The sequence below is a fragment of the Carlito syrichta genome, unplaced genomic scaffold (assembly GCF_000164805.1).
Source record: "Carlito syrichta isolate Samal-C Ts95f unplaced genomic scaffold, Tarsius_syrichta-2.0.1 Scaffold308277, whole genome shotgun sequence".
Lineage (NCBI taxonomy): Eukaryota > Metazoa > Chordata > Mammalia > Primates > Tarsiidae > Carlito > Carlito syrichta.
Genome location: NW_007252373.1, coordinates 536,429 through 562,372, shown reverse-complemented (window position 1 = coordinate 562,372; position 25,944 = coordinate 536,429). Strand labels below are relative to the sequence as shown.

At 37.1% G+C, this 25,944-nt stretch overlaps 1 protein-coding gene across 1 annotated transcript in view; it reads right to left on the bottom strand.

The window, feature by feature from the left end:
- Nucleotides 1-25,944, bottom strand: part of RELN (reelin) — a 534,724-nt gene that overhangs the window by 59,591 nt on the left and 449,189 nt on the right. The window contains exons 39-45 of the mRNA XM_008065395.1: nt 25,717-25,819; nt 23,622-23,851; nt 18,265-18,485; nt 15,691-15,838; nt 13,142-13,400; nt 12,031-12,280; nt 2,573-2,741 (exon numbers count right to left, since the gene is read on the bottom strand). Coding sequence (XP_008063586.1) covers nt 2,573-2,741; nt 12,031-12,280; nt 13,142-13,400; nt 15,691-15,838; nt 18,265-18,485; nt 23,622-23,851; nt 25,717-25,819 — 1,380 coding nt within the window. The remainder of the gene's footprint in view (nt 1-2,572; nt 2,742-12,030; nt 12,281-13,141; nt 13,401-15,690; nt 15,839-18,264; nt 18,486-23,621; nt 23,852-25,716; nt 25,820-25,944) is intronic.

Here is a 25,944-nt window from a genome sequence, read left to right as displayed (position 1 = left end):
GTCTGATCCATATGTTCAGCATCTCAAATATGCTGGCTTCCTCCCACTATAGGCTGCTATTCTTGCCTGGAACACTCTTACCCTTACACTTTACTTAGTTATCCTATTCATCTTTCATATCTTACCTCAATTATCCTTTTCTCAAGAAAGCATTCCCTGGTCTTTTTTTGACTAAGTCAAATCTTCCTATGATATATAATGTTAGAACATCATGCATCTGTTCTCCATCACTTATCATAGCTGCATTTACTTCTTTGTTTATTGGTGATTTCTGGTCAATAGCCCTCTATCCCAATGAACTAAAAAACTCTTTGAGACAGGAATAAGTTCAGCGCCCACATAGGTCTAACACAAAATTAAACAGTTCAAAAATATTTGTTTAATGAATGACTAAATGCATGAATAATTGCTACTGATGACTACTGGTCATTTTAGTTTGGTGAATGGTTTGATTTCAATTTTTGGACAACCAGCCTCATTGACTCCTACTACTACTATGCCAACAACACTGGAATCCTAGCCTTATGATCATATATGATAAGTGAGTAGACAAGGCTGCAACTGTCACATGATCACAGTCACTCCTGACCCCTACTGAGCACCTGTCTTTAAATTGTCAGTGTCATGTTTGTTTGCAGAAAACAGCTGCAAACTGAAATCCTCATTTCTGGGCTGGTGGATCACATAAACGGTGATGTTACATCACATTTCCAGACATTGGAGCCGTAAGTTTAACTTAAAACAAGGAAGCACAGTATTTACCAAGACATTGGATATAAAAGTAGGAATAGTACAGACAAGTTAACTCATGTTTGAGACAAAGTGCTCTGTGATTGATATGTTGTTCTAATGATCTTTGGCATATGGCAGAGCATGATAAGAAGTGGGTCTAGCTTGGGATCCAGCCATACACATTTCTTCTTAGATTACACAAATGGCCTTGTTATGATGCAGTGTCACTTTTAAAACCATTGTACATGAGCCTTGAGGGTACTATAATAAACAAACCACTTAATTTCAATATGGTAACAGGAGAAAATGGATGCTCATCAGATTTTTCAAATATCATTTGAAAGGGTCAAAATTCTTGTGGGTATGTGTAAGAGACAATTAAAAGATAAATTAAAAGATGAGGAGTAATTACTTTTCTTGAGTAAAAGACTCAAGGGTATAATAACTAGTTGGAGTAAATCTTAGAATGTTGCTTATTTGCAAAATGCTACCAAGTAGCTGGGTAATAATTCATAGAATTCATAAAGACTTAAAAGACTGTTACGTTAATGGAGTTTTTTTCTATTTTACTTATTAAGATCATCTTAATAATTCATGTGTGGTAACACCTTTAATGAGCAACAAAATCTCACGTATCTCATTTAAACTTGGCAACACTGCTGACAGCTAATATAGCCTCATACCTCTGAGCCAGCAATTGTAAAGCAGCCCTTGGCTGTTAGTAACTGATACCATTCCATTTATGATAATCCCAAGAAAAGTTATGCCCTAGATGAATGGTTGAGTTTTATGGTCCATTGCTAGGAAGATTTATTCATTCTTCATTTGCAGGCAGTTGACAAAATAATAATGAGCTCCAAACTATAATTCCTGTTCCACACGCTGGATGGGTTGCTTTGCTTATTTCTGAACGGCAGCAACCGATCACCATTTTCTTGGAGGGAACAGAAGTTTCTGTCAAGACTTTAAAGCTTTCCTATAATTAGTACTTACTTTAGATGGTGAAACAGAGAGTCATATGACACTATTCCACTAGGCAAAGTTAATTCTCTGCTTTACTTAAATGACAGTGCAAATGTACCGATAATTTAGATTTAACTTCTTTACCACCATTCATCAGGCAATTTTATTAAGCCATAACCCTTTCCCATAGATAAAATGAATGAAGCATTTGCAATCGTTTTTCACATAAGAGAATGCTTCAGGTGATAATTCTTAAGATATTGTCCGAAATAAAATTTCAAAAGCAGCCTCAATTTTAGTACACATTTATTTGCTACATTCGTTTATATGCATCACTCATTCCTATATTTACAGTTTGGCAGAAAAGAGACTCCATTTAGATCGATTTTGTATCCAATGGGCCTATTTTATTTTACTTTTTATTTACTTTTTATTTTTTGTGGAGATAGGGATCTTGCTATGTTGCCAGATTGGTCTTGAACTCCTGGTCTCAAGTGATCCTCCTACCCAGGCCTCCCAAAGCCCTGGAATTATAGGCATGAGCCACTATGCCTGGCCCTAAGGGCCTATTTTAAATGACTTTTTCTTGACATCTCTGCATTAAGTTGGAGAAGCCAGGTGATGCAACTATTGTTTTCTTTTGTAGCCTATTTAAAAATACATATTAGAGTTAAAAGTTAGTAAAGTCCTGGATTTTGGGAAAACACAGAATAATGTCACCAAAAATTGGTTCTTATTTTACTCATTAAGATAGCCCTAATAATTAATACATGGCAATACCATGAACAAGTAACAAGATCTCATGTAGCTCATTAAGCTCGATATGCCAAATTTTATCACATTTAGGTTAACCACATGCATGCAGAAGCAGCCATACCTGGTGTAAGGAGGGAGAGGCAGAGTGATTCTGGTCCACTTGTTGAAAGTATCTGACACCAGGATCCGTTGCAGATGATAGCGACTGCATTCAACATTGGTGGGCAGACAATCCCTTACCAATGGGTGCCATGACAAGCCAAGATCTACTGAGTATTCCAATTCAATAGCTGAAACAGGAAACATTATTCTGGATAAGAACATGTGTCTGCAGACACAGGAACCATAATAACTTACCATGTTTCTACATATTTTAATTTCATTCAAATGCCTATTTGACTTTTTTCCTTATATTTATGTTTCTTACTTTGATGTGTTGCCTACTTTAATTTTTTCCTCTGTACATTGCTAGTTGTTATTTTTAAATAAGTTGTCTTTTAAAGGGATATGATCTAGCAAAGCATAAAGTAAATTTTCCTGAATCACTTCTTATAATAAGAAACAGTCAGAACAATCATCAAGGTAAAATTATTGCTTCATATAAAGCTATAGTATATGAATAGTTACATCTAGTAGCAATAATATATATTATTTATTTAGTAAATAATGTTTCTGAGACAGAATCTCACACTGTCGTGCAGGCTGGAGTGCAGTGGTGTGATCATAGCTCACTGTAGCCTTCACCTCCTGGGCTCAAGCGATCTTCCCACCTCAACCTCCCCAGTAGCTGGGATTACAGGCATGCACCACTATACCTGGCTAATTTTTTTGTACTTTTTATTGAGACAGGGTATCGCTATGTTTTCCAGGCTGGTCTTGAACTTTTGGGTTCAAGTGATCCTCCTGCGTCGGCCTCCCAAAGTGCTGGGATTATAGGCATGAGCTACCATGCCTGACCTAAATATTTATAAATTAATATATATAATGTGATAGAATATATATTACAAATATATCACTTTAATGTTATATAATTTAGTATGGTATAATAAGTTATTGTATTATATCTGTTTATTTAATGGTTAACACAAATAGAAAATTTATCAATTTATACATCATAATAATCAGTTTTTAAATAATTAAAAAATTGAGTAGACTTCTGAAATTTGTTGTCATTTTATAGTAATCCTGACCAACTAATGTCAGTTTAGCTCCTGGCACTTATAAATTGTAAACTCTCTTTTGCTTATATATCTTGCTGTGCTGTGCTATGAAATGTATATAAAACATCGAAATTAGAGAGGTATAAGGAGACAGCTGAAGGCCACATAATTTGTGCCAGTGCATGCAGTTAGGTTATGGGTCTATAGAAGACTATTTATGTCTTTCCTTTTTATTCTTCTGAAACATTCAATCTTTTCTCTCTGTCTTATATTTCTCCCTGTTCACTTTACAAACTGCCTCAGCCCCCACCTCCCTTCTGGAATTCTTGCTCCAAGGCTATAGTTCTCAGTCCTGGCTGCACACTGAAATCTCTTGGGTACCTTTAGAAACTACTGACTCACTTCTGGGAAGATGGTGGTGGAACCAGTAAGACTATGCAAGTCTCAGTGTGAGTGAGTGAATGTATGGAAAATTTTGCGTATGTGTCTGTGAGTAAGTGGGTGTGTGAGTGGCTGAGTGAGGACTTGGGAGCAAGTGGCCAGGACTCCCCTGGGGAAGCAGCTGGTGCTGTTGCTGCTCTGCTTGGACCCTAGTGCTGCCTTGGGCCTAGAAGCCAAGCACCATTTAAAAATAATCAGCATAGCCCTTCCCTGGAAGAAGCTGCTGGGAGTGACTGATGGCTTCTGGATCTGCCTCACCACCATAGCACCTGACTGCACATTGGCAACAAGGGCTGTGGAGGGTGCACAGCAAGGGAGCCAGAGGCAGAGCCCCACTGGAGAAGAAGAAACAGGCACCCTGCCACCATCTTGAAAACTAGGCAGGGAAGTGCTCTGGCTTACTCACTACAGACTGACAGACCTGATTCTGTGATGGTGGGTTAACTACTCAGGGGTTGATGGTGACCCAAAGGGAATATCCCGAAAGCACAAACTCTGAAGGGACAGGATGAATGATGAGTCTTGTGTGCCCCACCTACCACCCTAATTCAGCCAAAAAGTGTGACCAGAAAAGGATAAGGAAGTCTCCCAAAGAGATCAGCGGTAAGTCTGGGACTGACCCAATCGCTTCCTCCCCTGTAATCCTTTTAAAGTCAGAACCACAGGGCCGGGGCATGACTGAGAGGAATGAAACCAGGAGGAACCTGGAAGTTAGCCACCATAGAAGGATTCTACTCCAGGATAAGTCTGGCTGGGGCTCCCCCCACCAGCACCTGGGGAAGAGACAACACCACACTCCCCCCACAGGAAGGGACCCCCCTAACCATGTGAGAGGGGAAGGGGAGGACAGAAGCCCCACTCACCCCTACCACTTCCTCTACTTTCCCTGGGCGGGACACAGGGGAGATTGTGAATGAGACTGTATCGCCTCAGGAGACAGCAGAGGGGACAGACCTGTGAGCAGCTGAGAGGAACAATTATAGGACCTGCTACAAGAAGGCATGTTATTTTTTGTTTTCTTTCTTTTTTAAAAAAATTTTTTTTCTTTTTCCTTTGTGCATGAATGTGTATGTGAGGGTTTGATCTGGATTCCCTCCAACATTTTTTTTTCTTCATTTGTTTTCTGTTTATGTATGTGAATGATTGAGTGTTCATCTTTCAGTTTTTTTGTTTGTTTGGTTTTCTTTTTATTCTTCTCTTTTAAAAGTTTTATATGTGTGTGAATGTATGTGTGAGGTTTGATTTGAATTCCTTTTTTTCTGTTTTGTGTTGGGCGTGTGTGTGTGTGTGTGTGTGTGTGTGTGTGTGTGCGCGCGCGCGCACGCGCATGTATGTTTGGTTTCCTGTTTTTCCTGTTTTTGTTTGTTTTACTTTGTTTTTTCTTTTATAGTTTGCTTTGGTTTTAGTGTGTGTGTGTGTGTGTGTGTGTGTTTGTGTTTAGTTGATTTTGGTTTTGGTTTCTGCTTTTGATTTTGTGGGTTTTAAAATTTTTGTCCAATTTACTTTATTCTACTTTTCACTGTTCTCCTCAGTGCTGTTACTGTATCTTAGACTCAGGGCATACACACACATACCCACTGCATCATCATATAGAGTGGTGGTGGGGAGTGGGTCTCAGGGAACCCATACCACAATCATTGTGATTTGCAAGTAGTTTCTGAATCCTAGCTCCCCATTCTCCACCTCATTCGACTCTCAAAACTATAAGAGACAGCAAAACTTCCAACCCACAGTCCTGCTTCAAAAATAGAATGAATTCAGAACCCTGATCAGGGAAGAACAGAGGACTGAGCAAACATCAGAAGTGAAAGCTTCTCCTGCTGCTACTGAATAACAGAACTAAAGAGAAAAGAAAGAAGTCTGTCACAAATGAGGGAAAATCAATGGGAGAACATAGGTAATTCCCTGTGTAACGAAGAGAAAATGCCAGAAAAATCAGACCACAGAGCCCAAACAATGAAAGCCACCACCAACTGGCCCAGAATACAAAAAGAATTAGGGAATGGATGGAAAGAGTAAATAGGACTCAAGATAGATAAGATACAACACTGAAAGAACTTGTAACAGAGATTTTGGCCATAAAAAATTTCATCCAGGAAATAAATAACAAGATGACAAGCACGGATAGCAGAAATAATCAAGCAGAAGAGAGAATCTTAGAACTTGAAGACCAAAATATTGAATTAACCTGATCTGTAAAAAACATAGAAAGAAAACTCAGAAAGAAAGAACAAAGCTTCAAAGAGATGTGTGATTCAAATGTGAGACATCAAATGAGAAGAACAACCCCTAGACACATAGTAATTTGCTTACATAAAGTAGGCACAAAAGAAAAAATCCTAAAGACAGCAAGAGAGAAAGGTCAGACTACCTACCGGGGGAAAACCAGTCAGAGTAGTAGCAGACCTATCAGTAGAAACACTATAAGCAAGAAGGAACTGGAGTTCAATATTCAAAGTCCTCAAAGATAAACAATTTCACAGAAAACATCCACAAAACAAAAAGCTGGTTCTTAGAAAGTATTAACAAGATTGATGGACCCCTAGCCAGAGTGACCAAGAAAAAGCACAAATAAACACAATCAGAAATGCAAAAAATAAAGTCACAACTGATCCCAAAGAAATACAAAAGATTATCAGAGCCTACTATGTAGGTGGAAACATACTTGATAACCTAAATGAAATGAAGGATCTTCTGACATCACAAAACCTCCCAAGATTGAAACAAGGAGATATTGAGACACTAAATAGACCAATAACAACCAGAAAATTGACTCTATCTTAAGAAAACTACCTACAAAACACAACAAACAAACAAAAAACACTGGACTGGATAGCTTTCCAGTGGAATTCTACAAAACATACAAGGAGGAGCTGATACCAATCCTATTAAAATTATTCTAATGGAATTCTCCCCAAATCATTTTACGAAGCTAATATCATCCTGATACCCACACCAGATAAAGATCCAACAAAAAAGAGAACTACATACAGGCCAATATCCTTAATGAACATAGATGTAAAAATTCCCAACAAGATTCTAGCAAATCAGATCCAACAACACATCTCAATAATCATCCACCATGACCAAGTATGTTTTATCCTCAGATGAAGGGCTGGTTCAACATCCGCAAGACCATAAATGAAATTAAATACATCAACAGATGTAAAAACAAGAACCACATGATTACATCATTAGATGCAGAAAAAAGCCTTTGATAAAATCTAGCATCCATTCTTGATAAAAACCCTTGAACACCTAGACATAGATGGAACATACTTCAAAGTAGTAAGCACCATCTACAATAAACCCACAGACAGCATATTGCTAAATGTACAGAAACTAGAAACATTTCCCCTGCAAACTGGACAAGACAAGGCTGCCCACCCTGACCCCCCTGTTTAACACTGTGTTGGAAGTCTTAGCAATAGCAATTAGACACGAGAAGGAAATCAAGGGTATCCAAATAGGAAAAGCAAAGTCAAGTTATTCCTCTTTGCTGATGATATGATCCTAGACTTTGAAAATCCAAAAGGACTGGTTAAAAACCTCCTTGCACTGATAAAGGACTTTGACAAAGTCTTGGGGTACAAAATAAATGTGCAAAAGACAGTTGCATTCTTATACACCAACAACAAACAGGCAGAGAACCGAATAAAAAGCACAATCTCATTCATAATAGCCACAAAAAATATGAAATAGCTTCCTACCATAGAAGTAAAAGATCTTTACAATGAAAACTACAAAATACTGCTTAAAGAAATCAAAGATGACACAAGCAAATGGAAAAATATTCCATGCTCTTGGATTGGAAGAATCAACATTGTTAAGATGTCCATCCTACCCAAGGCAATCTACGGATTCAATGCAATACCCATTAAATTGCCAACATCATTCTTCTCAGACCTAGAAATGACAATATAGAAATTCATATGGAAACATAAATGACCACGAATAGCCAAAACAATCCTTAGCAAAAGAAACAAAGCGGGGTGTATCACACTTTCAGACTTTAAACTTTACTATAAGGCTACAATAATCAAAACAGCCTGGTATTGGTATAAGAATAGGCATACGGATCAATGGATCAGGCGAGAGATTCCAGAAGCAAAATCTCAATTCCTCAACTAACTCATCTTCGACAAAGCCTCCATCAACAACCATTGGGGAGAGGAGGAGAACCTTTCAGTAAATGGTGCTGGGAAAACTGGTTGACCACCATACACAAAAGTCAACTCTAAATGGATCAAACACCTAAACATAAAACCTCAAATTACAAGAATCTTAGAAAATGCAGGAGACACCCTTATGGAAATTGGAGCTGGCAACCATTCCTAATCAAAACCCCAGGTGTCCATGCCATAAGAAATAAGATAGACAAATGGGACCTCATCAAACAGAAAAGTTTCTGCAAAACAAAAGAAATCATCCAGAGAGCAAGGATACAGCCCACAGAATGGGAAAAAATATCTGTCAACTGTATATCTGACAAAGGCCTAACATCCAGAATCTACAAGGAACTGACACCTGCTGAAAGGATAAAAACAAACAGCTCCATTAAAAAGTGGGCAAAAGACATATATAGCCACTTCTCAAAAGAAGATAATACAGGCAGTCAACAAACACACAAAAAAGTGCTCAGCCTACTCATCATCAGAGAAATGCAAATTGAAACCACACTGAGAGACCACCTACCCCAGTAAGAATGGCAATCATTAATAAAAGATGCTGGAGAGGATATGAAGAAAAAGGAACACTTCTGCACTGCTGGAGGGAATGCAAACCAGTTCAACTTCTACGCAAAACAGTGTGGCAACAAAAATTGACCTTCCATATGACCTAGAAATCCCCCAACTGGGAATATACCCAGAGGAACTCAAAGCATTCTACAAAAAGAGACCTGCACACACATGTTTATTGTAGCACTATTCACAATAGCAAAAGCATGGAACCAACCATGCTGCCCATCAAAACTGGACTGTACTAAAAAAAATTTGGTACATATACACAATGGAATATTACACAGCCATAAAGAAGGACAAACATATGAACTTTGCAGCAACTTGGATGGATTTAGAGTCAACAATATTCTGTGATCTATCATAGAAACAAAGAACAGAGTACCATATGTTCTTACTCATAAGTGGACTCTGAACATTTACCATAATTCCATAATACAATAAGAAAGGGACTGGCAGTAGTGGGATACTGCCGGGGTGGGATGGGGGAAGAACACAACATCAATAAGGGTTCCTGATCTCAAACCAGGCAAAGTGGGGACCAAAGGGAAGCCCAAACTTTACCTGTATGATGTCCACTTGTATACCTCATCTTGAATTGTACCCCACATCTTTAAAATCTTTTAAAAAATGTATATATAATGAAACTACTGATGCCTGGGTCCCTCCACCAGAGATTCTGACTGAACTCTTCTGGGGCATTGCCAAGGTGTCAGGAGCTTTTAAAGCTTCCCAGGTGATTCTCTTGTGTGGCCATAGGAAGACCACATACTGTTCTGAGATTTCTAGACCAATACAATGGCCCTGTCTCAGTCTTCAATGTACTTGTCCTCCTTATAGCATTGGACATTACAGATTACTCATTGATTCTTGAAACTTTATTTGGAGGACGTTATTCTGAGGCTCCTGCTTAACTTTTATTCTCTGGCTACTTTGGTAACTTGCTCATTTACGGGCATTATTCCAGACTTTGCTTCCTGCCTTCTATTCTACAAGTACACTCTTAGGGCTTCAACTATTACCTCTGTGCCTAAATCTCCCAACTGTATGTCTCAAAATGGATTTTTTTCATTTGTCCTATGTTTATTGAGCCCATCGTCAAGTTGGATGCTGGGTGTATTGTGATGAACAGTATAGACAACACTCCTGCTTTCCCTACTCTATGTCCTCCTCACTAAAGGGTATCTTCACTTAGAACGACTTTCACCTAAACTGAAAAACAAAACGAAACAAAACAAAAAACCTCATCATTTTCCTTTATAAACAAACATCTCTTAACTACCAAATTGTATCAATTGCAATACTTTTACACGAGTTTTCTGAGTTCAAAATTTAGAAGTTATTTTAGAAATTTTATTCTTTTTTTCTCCTTTACCCCTTACGTTCAACCTATGAACTTGTCCTAAGACTTGCTGCTTCTTTCATTTTGTTTGCAGTGTCTCATATCAATTTGATCCATTCCATTTCTCCTCATGCCATACTATCCAAGTCTGCAGCGCCTCATACACAGGTTACCACTGTGGTTTCTTTACTTAGGTTCTTCTCTACCCACCATCATTGGATTTTGAGCTCATCTCAGCCCTGTGCACTTGTACTCTCCTGTTTGCAACCTTATCAAGCACAAATTCCCATGCCGCCCTTCATAATTTGTTGTGAGCTCCACTTAGTCACTTTCCTCTTTCATTTTAGAGTTCATTTTCACCTTTCTCAGGAGGTTGTAGCAGCCTACAGTAGAAAATTCATGTGGCTGGGCTCATGAGGGCAGAATTTCAGTTCTGGTAGTGCTGCAGGTCAACCATGTGATAACACTTCTTTGGGCTCTCATCCACTTCCTGTGTTAATAAGTGGGTAAGAGTCTAGTGTGTTTTCAAAATCAACACACATTGTTATCTTCCATTAGATATCAATATTGCCTGTTCAGGCTGATCTGCTCATGGTTTCCCACAAAGACCAGGAGAACACTCACATCTGCTTCTTTGTTTATGGTTTCAGCCTCATTTGGGGGGGATCCTTTCTTTGCCATCCACTCTTAAAATTCACTTTAGTTACCAAGGTCCTCTTAGCTCCTTTGTGAAATGTTCCCTGACTCCATGGACTGGTCCACCATTGGTCATTTCTCCCTCTTTTGAGTTCTCTTTACATTTTGCATCAGTACCACTCCATAGAGTTCTTGATTCACTGGAATCTTTCTGAGGTATCCCCTCAATTAGTCTGTACCCATTGAAGACAGGGTATGAATGTACCTTCTATTTTTCCATCTTCCCTTTTCCAAGTTCCATCCCCACTGACTAGTCTAGTGTTGACTGATTGTGTCTGAGGTATAAAGAGTACTTCTGGGATTCCTCCCAAGATATGTTCATTAAATTCAAACTAATGAAAACATTTTAAAAATCTGGATTCTGGAGGATTTCGGAGGACCTTGGAAGTGATCAATTTTCTCAAACTTCAGCCACCCCTGCTGCAGAATCCCAAACTGACCAAAGCTCCTGTGAACATTCTAGTTTGCATTTTTTGGAAGAAGAGTGATATGGAGTAGTGAAAAACTAGGAGACTCTGAGAATCCTGACAGGTCTGTCAGTTTAGGTGAAGGGTCCAAGTGTGCAACGATATCAGTTTTTATTTCTTCTATGATGAGTCTGAGTGTGTATACATGGTATGCACATACACTAAACCTGGGGAATGTAAATTGGTCACAATGAAGGTAGCCCAGAATGTGCTATTACCCATGATGGCAAAAAATACAAGGCAAAGTGAGAACAATGAAATTTTATGATTCCTGAGGTATGGAAAAGAGACAATAACTTGTCCAATCTGAGAATTAAAATCTAAGAATATACAAATATATGTATAAATCTTATTGCTTATGCCCAGCACTCTTGATGTGATGAAAGTCCTTAATGGAAAGATACTCTAAGTAGTATATCATTTATTCTACAAGTCTGGTACCAAAAAAATCTGTATTTATGAATTAGGATTTAGGTTGCTATTTAATTTATAATTATAAGAAAAATTCAGGTATATATGCTCAAAAAAACAAGTTCACATTCTGTTTATTTCAAAAATCAGCTTCTAAAACTCAATTTACACATAAAGTTTTCAAGAATATGATATTGTTTGACTCAAAGAGCACTTATGTATTACTTATGGACTTACCAGAAGTGCAGCATAGTCCTAGGATAGAGAAAGTCACAGATACTCATGGATACTTCTGTCCCTCTATCTGGACATGGAAGACTTACCGTAGCAAGAATCTGTGACAGAGCAGGAGGCAGCAAAATCTATCTGTAGGAATGAATCTTCATTCACAGCTATGTCTGTGGTGACCACATAACGGGTGCTGGCCTTTTCGATGAAGACCAGGGCGTCACCAGTGGAGCCACACACAGGCATTTTGGTGCCTCCTGGGTGAAGCAGCCATTTCCTACTATCTAGACTTGTGAAATCATCTTCCAAGACTGTATTACCAGAAATATTTCCTCCAATAAGAATCTGAAATGCATTAAAAAAACCCCAAATTTTCAACTTGGTTTTAAGATATGGGAAAGTTTGGGCTTTCTTGTTTGTTTGTTTTTATGTCAGGCAGCTCAGAACTGGCACTACACAGCTAGCATAATGTTAGGGGGCCTTTCAGAATGCTCTTATTTATTTTTATGTGGTCTGCTTGCCCATCTGGCAAGAAGCTACAGAAAACAAATCAAAAGATTGACAAAACCATTCACAGTCCACATGGGCCAAATTGTGCCTTTGGAAACTACACATATCCAAGCTGTGAAAGCAAAATTTGGCTTATATGTGATTATTTTCCATGTAAAATTTCTATTTAAGGACAATTGTACCCTAAGGCATTTCAGTTCCAATTCTTTGCATGAACTCTGTGATTTGTTAACAGGTTCTTTGAGTTCTATTTGATACACATTTTATTATGTATAAAGAGCCTTTAGAGCAGTCTATAAGGGTATTGGGAAGAGTTATTTATTTTTTTCTTCAAAGGCTAGGAAAGAGGATTTGGGAACTACTGCATGTGGCACCAGTGCTAATTTGCACATTTTCCTTTTCAGAGATTTATAACCTTGTATCACGCTTGATAAAGTCCCTCTATCCAAATGGCAGTATCCTCTATGAGCGGGACTTGGGCCTTCTGTTGTTTTATTTTTATAAGCTTAGGCAGTTAAAGAAATAGAAAATGAAAGGAAGCTAAATGCCATATCTAATTTAGCTGTGTGCCCTTGGGCAAGTCACTCAACTGTCCTTGCTGGCCTTTGACTACGAGTAAGAAGGTTGGACTAAATACTTCTAAGGACACATTCAGCTCAGATAACAATTAAAATAGTTAATCTTGAAGGTACTGACCTGGTCAATAACCCAGGGGCTGTAGAAGTGCCCATTCTCAGATGGTTGCCACCAGCGGAGACGAGTAGAACCAGAACGGGCTTTCAAGGGTATCTCCAGGGCAATGTACCTGCCCACATTGCTAGAGTTGCTGAAAAGGAATTCTTGAAGGAGACTCCATGAGAGGCCACCATTTAGGGAATACTGTAGAAGAACAGGTTGGCTCCTGGGGTCTGGAACACCTTTACCACAACCCAGTCTCACGAAGAACTGTACAAATCTGACATTAGCAAATGTTACTGGGGAGTTTTACTTTAATGAGAAATTCACATTGTTAACAAAAGACAAGCACACAAGGGTTATAGGGGAAGAGATGACTGTAATGAATATGATGATTTAATGAAGGTCCAAAGTCATCATTTCAAAGCCTGATTTTCCTTTCTAATGCGACAGGGAGTTAATTAAATGTGAAGTCTGATAAAAGGCAATTCTGCATCCATATTTGTATCTCACATCTCTTCTTAGAGGAGAGGCTGAGGGAAATGAGCATTCAGTGAGCCCTCTGGCAGTTCTGTAAGAATATGGGAGGGATCTAAAGGCTGTCCAAGTTTGGGAGTACGCATGTTCATCTATATAAGATAAATTTGAATCCTTAGTGTTTGAAACTGGAAGAATACAGTTAATGTAATTTATGCCACATTATTGGCAAGATCATCCTTTCTCAGTTTTCACCAGTAATTTTTCAGATATCCTATTATTGGTTTTGGGAGACACATTTAAATTCACCAGTTGTAGCACCTCTTTGTGAAAGGCCAGGCATCTTTTGGAAGAGGTATGTCAAACTTGGGCTTCTTTTCTCTTTTTTGTGCCAGGGTAGGGATCATGAGTGTGGGGTGGTGGTGGTGGCTGTGCCAGCCTCTGACTGTTGCTGGGTCTGGGGATGGATGATACTGGCCACTGAGAACAGTGGCAGTCAGCCAGTGGCAACGTTCCCAGCTGGCAGGGAGGTGGACAGAGTGGCAGCAACCAGCTGGGTGCCAGTGAAAACTAACTCACATATTATCTTTGGCAGGCAAGCTGCTGGTGCCTGGCCTGGCCATGATGCTAGCTGGTAATGCAGAATAAATTTCACATGTAACTCAACATACATACCAAATAAGGTATGCATGCCAGACATGAGAAATACATTGGGATGTATAATAAAAAATATTATCAGTACCATATACAAAGCCAATCATTCCTCATGAGTTCTCCCTCCCCATTCATTTGTCTCATGACCCTGAAAAAATTGGGATTTTATATGGAGCATTTTCAGGTCAATATATGCAAATCCTACACAGCATGCTACTGAGATGAGCTACATAATAGAACTTTTAACATTGAATTCGTGAAAACCTACAAGGTTAGTGCCTAGAGATATTTACATTTAAAAAACAATAATCATTTACAGAAAAAAACTTTTAGCATATTGTCTACTTGTGTTGATAAAATCTCTATATTAATTTAGTGATAAACCATGTCAGAATAACTTATTTGGAAAACCTAATAATTTGTCAATCAGAGAACTTAGCTGCTAATAAAAATCTGAAATAAGAAACATCAAATTAAAGTATATATAAAAATGGGATAAAATAAATACAATCTCATTTCTGTAATTGTAAAATTATTTTACAGATAGAACAGTATTTTCTGTAAAGCATGATCAAATTTATGATCAATAAACAAAAGATGTAGCATAAAGAGAGAATAAATATGTTAAGATGTATTTTTAAATACTCTGAAATATTTCAAAACACAAAATCATCATTTCTTTGTTCACTTGGAAAAATAGGTCAGGTTCCATCTTATACGTGTTAAACTGCCTTTTTTACTTTCCTTGTGAAGTTTTTAGCTCATCAAATGACCAAGGGATACACATCTTGACAGACATAATCCTCTGAGCCAGTTTAAAATGTTTGTTTCTGAAGAACTGTGCTCAGTTCAGAAAATGACTACTTAGAACATGTGAGTGAGTCATTGGAAGGATGGTTATAAAGAATAAGGCTGCACTTCAAATGTTCTTAACTTAAATTGCTAATTGAGATAAATTAATTGTGAATGATTTGAAGATGCATTACATTTCAACTAAGCTTTCTACTAAGCATGGTGCAATAAATGTAAATAATTTCTACGGAGTTCAAGTGCTAATGAAAAGTGTTGGGTAGAAGGTGGATAAAGAAGATGCAATATTATTTTCTTAAAGTTAAAGCAAAATAAACATGGTTATTTCTCAATCTCAGTCTTGTAAAACACCAGTCATTAACTTTTGTCTCTTTAGCAATGCCTCCTTCCAGTGAAGTTTTTGGACAAATTTCTCCTAGTTTTAGAATAGAATAGAAATTATGTAAATAATTAGTTTTAGAATAGAAATTATATAAATTGTGTCTTAGCGGAGGTTTTGACAAGACAGAAGTTAAGTATTTCTAATGGAAGGCCTTGTCTGTGAGATTGTTCTGCTTCTTTCAGATTTGATTATGTTCTACTACTGTTCATCACAATGTGGTTTTTCAGCAGCATTTAACAATGATTACCTAGCATGTGATAAATCCAGCTCTCGTGTCATCAACATGCGCAAGCCATCTTCATTGAAAAAGAGGTTGTTCCCACTAGAAAGAATTCCACACTTGCGAGATGGCTTTCCACCACTCATTAGTAAGAATCTATCAGATTCTAGTTGACCTAAAAAAAGAGGAAAATGTGGTTTACCTATGACCCCAAGTATAGTAAGTTGTATTGTATTTTTCAAAGAAATACGGTAAATGTGTTATGTAGTTTTAAAATGAAGTCATAAATATTAAACTCCTATATTTTGGAATAAGAGGTTTCGTCAACATTTTAGCTTGTTTGAATTGTTTAGCTTTGGCTGTATAATTTAAGGGTCCATGTGACAGGAGGAAGGAGCCTTTTCCTGAGTATCTATGGCCCAGCAAGGTGGGTACCCCCTCTTTTCTGCTCCTCCGTACTGAACAAAAAGACACTGGCTAGCCAAAGGATGGTTCTGGCCCAAAGTAAAGGAACATATGTGGCCTCTCCATCAGCCTCCTTTACTGTGTCCTTTCTAATGTGAGAATAGTTTCAGGCAGATATACTATAATTTTTAAAATTTTATTTATTTATGTATTTATTTTAAAATTGTGGGGTACAATTCAGGGTGAGGTATACAAATATTCATTGTGCAGGTACCCATGTTGATGAGGTGTGCCCCCCAACTCAGGCAGATATCGACTACTGTTAATCGCACCTCCCTACTCCCCCCTCCCCCGCAGATTCCCGCTTCTGTCAATCCTTTTCTTATAGTATTACAGTAGTTATTCAAGGTCCACTTATGAGTGAGAACATGTGATGCTCAGCTCTTTGTTTCTGTGAGAGATCACTCAGTATTATTTTGAGTCAGAGTCTCACTGTCAATCAGGCTGGAGTACAGTGGCACGATCATAGCCACCACAGCCTCAACCTGCTGGGCTCAGGCAATCCTTCTGGAACTACAGGCATATATTGCCACACCCAGATCATTTTTTTGATTTATTGTAGAGATGAGGTCTTGCCAAGTTGCCCAGGCTGGTCTTGAACTCCTGCGCTCAGGTAATCCTCTTGTCTTGGCCTCCCAAAGTACTGGGATTACAGCTGTGAACCACCATACCCAGCCTACTATAACATTTTAAAAATCAGTTATTAATGGGAAAAGTTTTAGCATAATTTATTATTGCCTGTTAAATAATGTCTTTTGAAACCAGTTCTCAAATCTGTTCCAATACTTATCTTAGACTTAGCTTAATTTTTTCATTGTACATATCACATAAGATTTACCATTTTAACTATCTTAAAATGAACACTTCAGTAGCATTTGGTATATACATACACAGTGTTGTATAGCCATCACTGCTACTTAGCTCCAGAATTTTTTCATCAGCCCAAAAGGAAATCTTGTACCCATTAAGCAGTCATTGTTCTCTATCCCCTCCTCCTGCCCTGGCAACCACGAATCTGCTTTCTGTCAATAGATTTGCCTATTCTGGATACTTCAAATAAATGGGATCAAATAATATATGGCCTTTTGTGCCTGGCTTCTTTCATTTAGCATGTTTTCAAGGCTTATCTGTTTTGTAGCATATATCAGTATTTCATTCCTTTTTGTTCCATTGTATGGCTATACCTAGATCTAGTTTTAAAATATATTATGAAACAACAAATGTAACAACTTTACAAAAAAAACTTGGCTAAAAGAAAGAAAATCCTTTAAATCCACTATCCTAATATAGATAGCTTTTTTCCCCCTCTTTTGAGTCAGGGTCTCACTCTGTTGCCTAGGCTGGAGCATATTGGCACAATCATAGCTCACCACAGCCTCGACCTCCTGGGATCAGGCTATTCTTCAGCCTCAGCCTCCCAAGTAGTTGGAACTACAGATGCATACCATCATGCCTGGACAATTTTTTGATTTTGGGGGGTTAGAGATGAAGACTTGCTATGTTGCCTAGCCTCGGTTCCAACTCCTGGACACGAGTGATCCTTCCACCTCAGTCTCCCAGATTGCTGAGATTATAGGCATGAGTCACTGCACTTGACCTAGATAGCTTTTATATTTAGAGTTTATCTTATAAAGATGTTTTTCTTAGTTTAAACAGAGTTGCATATAAAATTCAAATATTTTCTCCCAATCATTACATCACATGAATTTTTCTATATTGTGACATTACCTTCACATATAATAATATTGAATTCTTGTTATAAAATTCAGGTACAGAAAACAATGGAAGGCTGTTGAAGGAGTTGGTGGTAAAGCAATAACAGGAACTTATATTATTGTAAACTTGTTTTTTTTTTCATTTAAGATAAACCCTCTGTAGATATTTTCTAAAATTATCATTAATTATAAATTACATGTGATGGAAAAAGTGGTGAAAATAGCCTTAGTTGTCTCTCATTGACCATTGTTCAAAATGGAACCCTATAAAATTCAGAACTAATGAATTACTAGGTGTTTGCAATTGTAATGGTAATAAGTAAATACTAGAGTGAAACTTAATAATTAGTTCTCTGTAGAAAATGTGTTTAACGTATAAGTTGCTTCACAAAGTTACATAAAATTTATGAGAATAGATTACCTTCAAAGTCATCCTTGAGAAAATCAGGATTTTTGGTGCTTATTTTACAGGTTGGACCTGAGTAGCCGGGATCACATATACATTTGGTTCCATTGATACAGCTCCCATGCCCGTTACACATCTCCTCACACTGGGGACCAATGTAAACATTATCAATAGCCCACGTCACTGGCTGAGAGCCAACAGGGTAAAACCCCTGGTACCATCTGAAACGCACAGATCTGGAAAAGAGGTACAAGTCTTTCAAAAGCTAATCAACAGAACATCTTCAAAGTAACCATATCTTATCAGTGAATAATAGACAGTTACTGCCTATGCACCACACTCATGAAGTAGAAAACATGATCTGTCATCTCAGAAACAAAACTCCTTTCTTTGGTCTCCAGGATTTGACCAATAAAGTTCCTATTTCCAGTAAGTCCTTCCCAATTCTATCAGTATGTCAAAATTTCACCTGATCTTCCAATCTTTTTCAAGACTGGCTTCCTTGGTAAAGATTTCTACAGCATTGCTATCTATACTCTCTATAACAAATCCTTTTTTAAAAAAAAAATTCACATAACACAAAATTAACCATTAACTATTTAATGTGTACAGGTCAGTAGCATTTAGCACTTTCACAGTGTTGCCGAACCATCCGTTTAACCTAGTTTCAAGACATTTTTGCCACACCTAAAGGAAACTGCATATCCATTAGGAAGTCACTCCCTATTTCCCCCTCCTTGACATCTACTAATTCTTTCTGTCTCTATGGATTTACCTATTCTGAATATTTCATATAAGTGAAACTATACAATATGTGATCTGTTGTATCTGGCTTTATTCACTTAACCTAATGTTTTCAGGGTATACTAATGGTGTAGCAAGTATCAAAATTTCATTTCTTTTCATGGATGAATAATATTCCATGGTACAGATATGCCAACTTTATCCATTCATCAGCTGATGAACATTTGGTTATTTCCACCCTTTGGTTATTGAGAATAGTGCTGCTATGAATATTCATGTACAAGTATTTGCTTGAATACCTGTTTTCAATTATTTTTGAGTAAGAGTAATAGTGGAATTGCTGGGTTTTAAGGTAAATGACTAATCTTTTTTACTCTCTCTTCCATAATTTTGATGGGATTTCCATTACTACAGTTATCACGACAAGAGTTATCTAAAAGTGTACCTATTTTTGCTATTGACTGTGGGTTCATAAAGGACAATGTTCATGTCTCTTTTCTTGGTACCTTTTTATGGCGCCCAATATAGTGTTTCATACATGTTAGATGGTCAGTAAATGTTTGTTGTATGTAATTTGTTGTGAAAGGTCTTATGAGCCAAACTAGCATTTTTTTGAATTTTATCCTATTGGAAACAGAGAGCTCCAAAAGATTGCTTTTAAGATAAAAAAAAATTACAAAATCAGATTTATTTTTAGTTAAAATTCTCTTATTTCTTAAATTCTTTTTAAATCAAAGACAATTTTTCTTTTGATTTAGAGATGAATTGTCCTATCATATTGTTGACAATAAGTTAGCTTCTTGGAAATAATTACATATTTAGGGAGCAGTCCATTAATGTATTTTATCATCTATAAAACTCAGGTAAAAGAAAATGGATTTATTTTAGAGGGATAGGATATAGAGAAGGAACTTATTTTGGGGCCTTACAAATCATTCTAATTTTCAATTATCATAGAAATTACAGTTTGAATGGTTTTTTACTAAAAAAAAAAGAAAGAAATTAGAAGTCAAACACCAGGATTGGGGATGGTTGGTGGGAGGGAAATGCATGTGTTAGGCTTCTAAAGTGTAGTAGATACCAGAGCAGATGGAGTCAAGTTCCCATAAATAATTTTAACCCTGATTTCATTGTTTATATCAAGACTCCAGCTTTATGAAGCTGCCCCCAAAATGCCAGTTCATAATTAAACTTTATTTTCAAATACTTTTCAGAGTTTAGTTTTGGCAAGAAGCACTTCTTACCTTTTGAACTTTTAGACTGCTGAGCTGAGAAAAATGACTGGAGATTCCTTTGAACAAAAGCCTACAAGGATTTTTTGAACTTCTTATTTATTCAAATGTTCTGAATACAAATGAACCACCTTGGTTGGATATTTATTACTGTTCACCTGCCTTGACACAGAAACTGCAAGCACTGTGATAAATGGCCTGAAGGGTCTGGTTTCACTGTGGTTCCCTTCTGCTGAAATCTTATTTTGAAAATTTCTTGCTGCCATCCTCCTTAGTGAATGTCAGCATCTGTTCTCCTAAGCCAGTGGTATTCAAAGGGATCTGTTTTTTAAACATAAACTTAAAATTTCAAGCACACAACACTGCTTTCATTAAATAGGGGTTTTGGTTGACTCACTAGGAAACTGCATAAAGCAAAAACAATTAGAAAGTTTTAAAGACAAAAAGACTCTAAACTAAAGGACACAAAAGTGATGGGAATAAAATTGAATGGAAGCTCAACATTTGTTCTTCAAGTGTATATTGATTATATGTGTAGGCAAAAGAGTTGGCCATTTGTACCTGAAAATATTTAATATATATTTTTTGTATACCTAGTGTCCAACAAATGCACAAAAAAGAGTAATTTAAACATGGACTTTATATACTTTTTGCATATAGCACTTGTGCTATTACTGTGTACCATGCTAAATACAAACCAAGGAATGGTTCACTGAGTTGGAGAAAATTTAACTTTTGCCTTCCAGCAATTCATGCCTGCATGGGTTTTAAGAAGAGTGCTAATTCTTTTCCTGAAACAAGGGCTAGACAAGACTATTAAAGCAAATTCTTCTCTTCACAGAAATGGTTGAAGGCAGTTTGAAAGGTAGGTTTATATCATTCTGAGAATGGCATTTACATTCTTTTCACAGAAATAAAAATACCATGGAATACAAATAACATGACAGTCTAAGTTCTGTATGCTGTAATAGGATCATGTTTTATAGTGGCTTTCACCCGTGGGTGAAAATATAGATATCTCATTTCTCTAATTTAAATTTCCAAATTATATTATCATGCCTTATGTGTGAGTACAGAGCAGTGAACATCACCAAATGCTAAGCGAGGGCCGTCTCCATGACACGACACTGGGTCACTCTTCTGGCATGGGTATCTTCAATCAGTGTCTCTGATTGGCAGATCTTTGTGACCTTTCTTCAAACTCCTTTAGACAAGACTATTTTCATGTGGGAATTGGCTGAAGCAAGTTCCAGTTGGCAAAACATCTAAAGTCATTGTCTACAATTTACCTTTAGGGTTGTTTTCTATTTAATCTAACTCTTAGCTGAGCAATTAGAAAAATTAGAGGTCCATTAAAGAGAAAATCCGGTGCTTTTCAGTAATACCATGATGGATTCCAGCAGAATACTGTGTTCATAGGTGCCTTAGTCCATCCAGGCTGTTATAACAAAATACCATAAACTGGATAGCTTATAAACAACAGAAATTTATTTCTCACAGTTCTGGAAGCTGGCAAGTCCAAGACCAAGGAGCTAGCACATTCAGTGTTTGCTGAAGGCTTACTTTGTGGTTTATAGATGGTGCCTTCCTGTTGTGTTCTCATGTGGTGAAAGAGGTAAGGAAGTCCTCTGGGGCCTCTTTTATAAGGGCACTAATGCCCATCATGAGGGTTCCACTCTCATTACCTCGTCACCTCTTAACAGTTTCCACCTCCTAATACCATTGCCTTGGGGAAAGGAGGTAGAATTTAAACATTTTGAAGGGGACATGAACATTCAGACCATAATGGTCCATAATTGTTTGGCTGGTCAGGCCTTTTCCCCTGCCTAGACCATAGGCAGAGTCTTTTGGCAACTGTGCTTCTGTTAGAACACCTGGCTTCCTGGCCATAGCTGATAGGTACAGATTTTCTTTTCTGGAAATCTGGAATGAAGAGGCCCAGAAAATAAAAGCTATGGTTTGCTGAGTGATGTAAATGTCACCATGATAAAAAGGAGAATCACAAACTTCTGTTGCTGAGGTCCTCACAATTCCCGAGTGAAGTCCATACAATTTCCCAGTATCTTTCCAACAAGTTTTTCCACTTTTTTTGTAAGCCTCTTTATATTCTTGCAACATGCAATCTTAAATAATACAACTGATTTTGGATTAAAAGTTTTTCCTGAAGTATTTTTTCCAGCCTGATTCTGCTGTAGATATATTTCCCCGAAAACAAAGGTAGCTTTCTTGTAGTGCTGACTGAGTCATCAGCTCTATCTATTCGTATGATATTCAGAGACTCTCTGGCCTCCTCTGGCTATCAATTCGAGAGAACCTTGAGGATATTTTGCTTAGTAATGCTTATTTTCTTAAAAAGATAGTTGAATTTCCTATTAGAATAATGTCCTGGTGTAGTAGCAAGGATTAGTAACACAGCACAGTTGGCAACACAAAATATTAAAGTCCTTAGCAATCAAGTTATTAAAACAATGGTGATTAAATGGTGAAGAATGAATGGATTTATGTTCAAAGAAAATGCAGACTTTTAAAAATTCACTTTCACCCTTTTGGAAAAGTACTAGGTATTAGTAGTTTTCCTGAAGACCCAAGACTTCTAATTATGCTCAGTTTCACATCAGGAATATAAATCGATTTCCATATTGAAAGTATGGTATTAGTACTTGGTATTAGTACTTTCTTCTTTTCTGACATACTCTGAAAGAAAAGAATTTTTTATTCTGAGAGAAAAGACAGAAATTCTGAGGCAGGCTGCTTTGTTGACTTCCTCTCTTTGCTCATTTATATTATTAGTTTTATTTTTTTGAAATATACTTTTCATTTCATTTCTATTAGGGTTGAAGACCTTTATCTCCAAGTTGCTTGTCAACAGAAGAGTCAAATATATGTAACAAGAATGCTGAGAGGTTGAAAAAGGAGAAAAGCCTGGGGGAAATGTGCCAACAATTTTTTATTTTATGAGACACCAGGAATATTCTATGGGCTTCCATCTTCCCTACATTCTCTCTCCCTGCATGAGAGACAGAGGTAGATGTTTGAAAGTCATAAAATTCTAACTGCATTTATATTGTGAGGTGGGGGTGGGAAGGAGGAGAGTCACAACATTAGGGGGAAACCATACATCTGTTGCTTCCTGATTCATCTAATAAACAGTCACGGGGATATGAACCTACCACAGGGTGTAGCCCACAGTGTGTTTTAAAATTCTACCTTCAAACTATTAGTAGTTCTGTCAGCTCAGTGTCCTGTATTTTAAGTATCCCTTGATCTGCTTCAAGTGAGAACTAGGGAAGAAGTGTAAAGAGGACATTTCTGCTGATAAAGTGGCAAGTCAACGATGACTTCAGGGATAAACTGTCAAATGAGAAACAAATGTGGTGCCAAGCAGCAGTTCCTTACCCGCAAAGGTGCAGCTTCCCGAAGTGCACGACCTCCCTCCTCCAGCCTTGGGTGGTTCCCGCATAGTAGGTGCTGCTTGGGTGGTGCTCAGTGGAACATAAAGAGCTAACATGGCTGCTGCTGTGGTAGCAGAGGGGCAGCAGTAGGTGCCAGGTCGCCCCGAAGTCCCTGGAAAATTCCAGTCTCACTGGATCAGCAGATGAGCTATCAGTTGAGCATCCAATGTTGATCTTGAGGAAGAAGGAAAAAAAATGATACAAATTACCTCAGAGCAACAAGCCCTGAAATGATTCACGACTTCATTATTTTCCAGAGTCCATTTTCCTGGAAACTGTCTTGCTGAAATATTTAACACGAAAAAATTCTGTTTTGCCTAACTGAGTAATATTGAATATTACCTTCAAATTATAATTTTTCATAAAACCTCAAAAGAACTCGCGAGACATTTATTTTACCTCATTTTATAAAAAACTAGGAAATGGGCAAGACAGAGGCTGAGACAATTCCATTGTTCACTTTTGGCTCACTTTCCTAGCCAAGCCAAATAAATCATAATAAAAGACTCTCCCTAATCCTACCTATTAGCTTTTGACCTAGTCTACTAGGTAGGAATGTTTTCTATTTTCCTTCTTATAACACCTTCTAAATAATCCCAAATGTTTTGTACATGGAGAATCTTCAACACATGTTCAATATCTATACAATCACTGTCCCTATTTCCCTGGCATGGTGAAAGACCTTTTAAAAAACCGTATGTACTGTATTTAAGGTGTATAACATGCTATTTTGATAAAATATACATAGTGAAATAATTACTACAGCCAAGCGAATTAATTCATCCATTACCTTCCGCAGTTATCTTGTGTGTGTATGTATAGTAAGAGCCCTTAGAATCTACTCACTCAGCTAATTTTCAGTAAACAATGCTATATTATTATCTATAGTCCTTATGATGTACATTAAATCTTTAGGCCTATTCATATTATATAACTGTAAGCTTGTATCCTTTGACCTACTTCTTTCCACTCCTTCCCCAATCTCTCCCCCAATCACCCCCTGGTAACCACTGGTCTACTCTCTGTTTCTATGTAAAGGCCTTCTTAACCATTAGGGAAACATCCATTCCATTCTTTTTTCCATGCTTTCAAGTGCATTAAATGAAAAATACATAAGTGCATGCAACTCTTTCTATGAACAATTTCCCCTTTTCAATTGTGATTAACATTTTCTTGCTATCACACCATCACATCATAGCAACCAGATATTGATATATATTAATAAATAGTTATGTATAACTATAAATAGTTAAATTTATTAATAAATATTATTATATATAGTGTGTAAACTTACTCCTTTTCCTTCTGATGAACAAACTATTGACATTTGATAAACTTTTCCACCATAGTCACATGTTTCTACCTGAATTCTTTTGATAAAATGACTCTTAAGGGACTAAAGGTGTTATCTTTTATCATCTATGAAGCAAGTGTCTTGGAAAGTTAATACTCTTAAACACTGGCATAATGCACCATTGGTTCTGCTGATTATATCTAAGTTTTTGAAATATGTAAATATTTTTATATAACTATTAATTCACTCTCCTGACAAATATAAGGAATGCATAAATATTAACAAAATACACAGAGAAAATATATTTGAAACCATAAAAACTGTAGTATTATTTTATCTGTAAAATTCATAACATCATGATAAATATTATATAAATATGCCAATATGGTATAGACGATAGTTACATTGACCTAGGCCCTAAGAAAGGTTGTTTCACATAAAAACTGTGAAACTAACAATACTAGAATAGTATGATCCTTTTCACTTTTGTAATGTTCAAAATAATTTATTTCAACTTCCTAGTGTAGAAGGTGGGAAAACTATGCCATAGATAATGGACAACAATTCAGAAATAAACCTTAGTATGGACAACTGGTTCTGTCAGTGAATGCGAGTTATGATGTCAAAACCTCTTATGTCCTTGCACAAAAATGGGAAGTCACAATGCATGAAATTATCTGAGATTTTCCTCTTTCCTAAGTTTTGTCCAAATTTAAGGCATTTCCAATAGAACAAAATCAAGTACCTCAAACTGTATGATGGTGTTCTCGTTCACATTTAAGTCACGGGTGGTGATGGAATGCTCACCAACTTCATTTGAAACAAACACCATGGCTGAATCCTCCTCGCTGTTATACAAAAAACAAAAACAAAAACAAAACAAAACAAAACAAAACAAGAAATTCATTTAGGCAAAAATTCATCATGATTTGTAAAGAGCAGTGGTTTTATTTTTAGATTCTCAACTGAATAC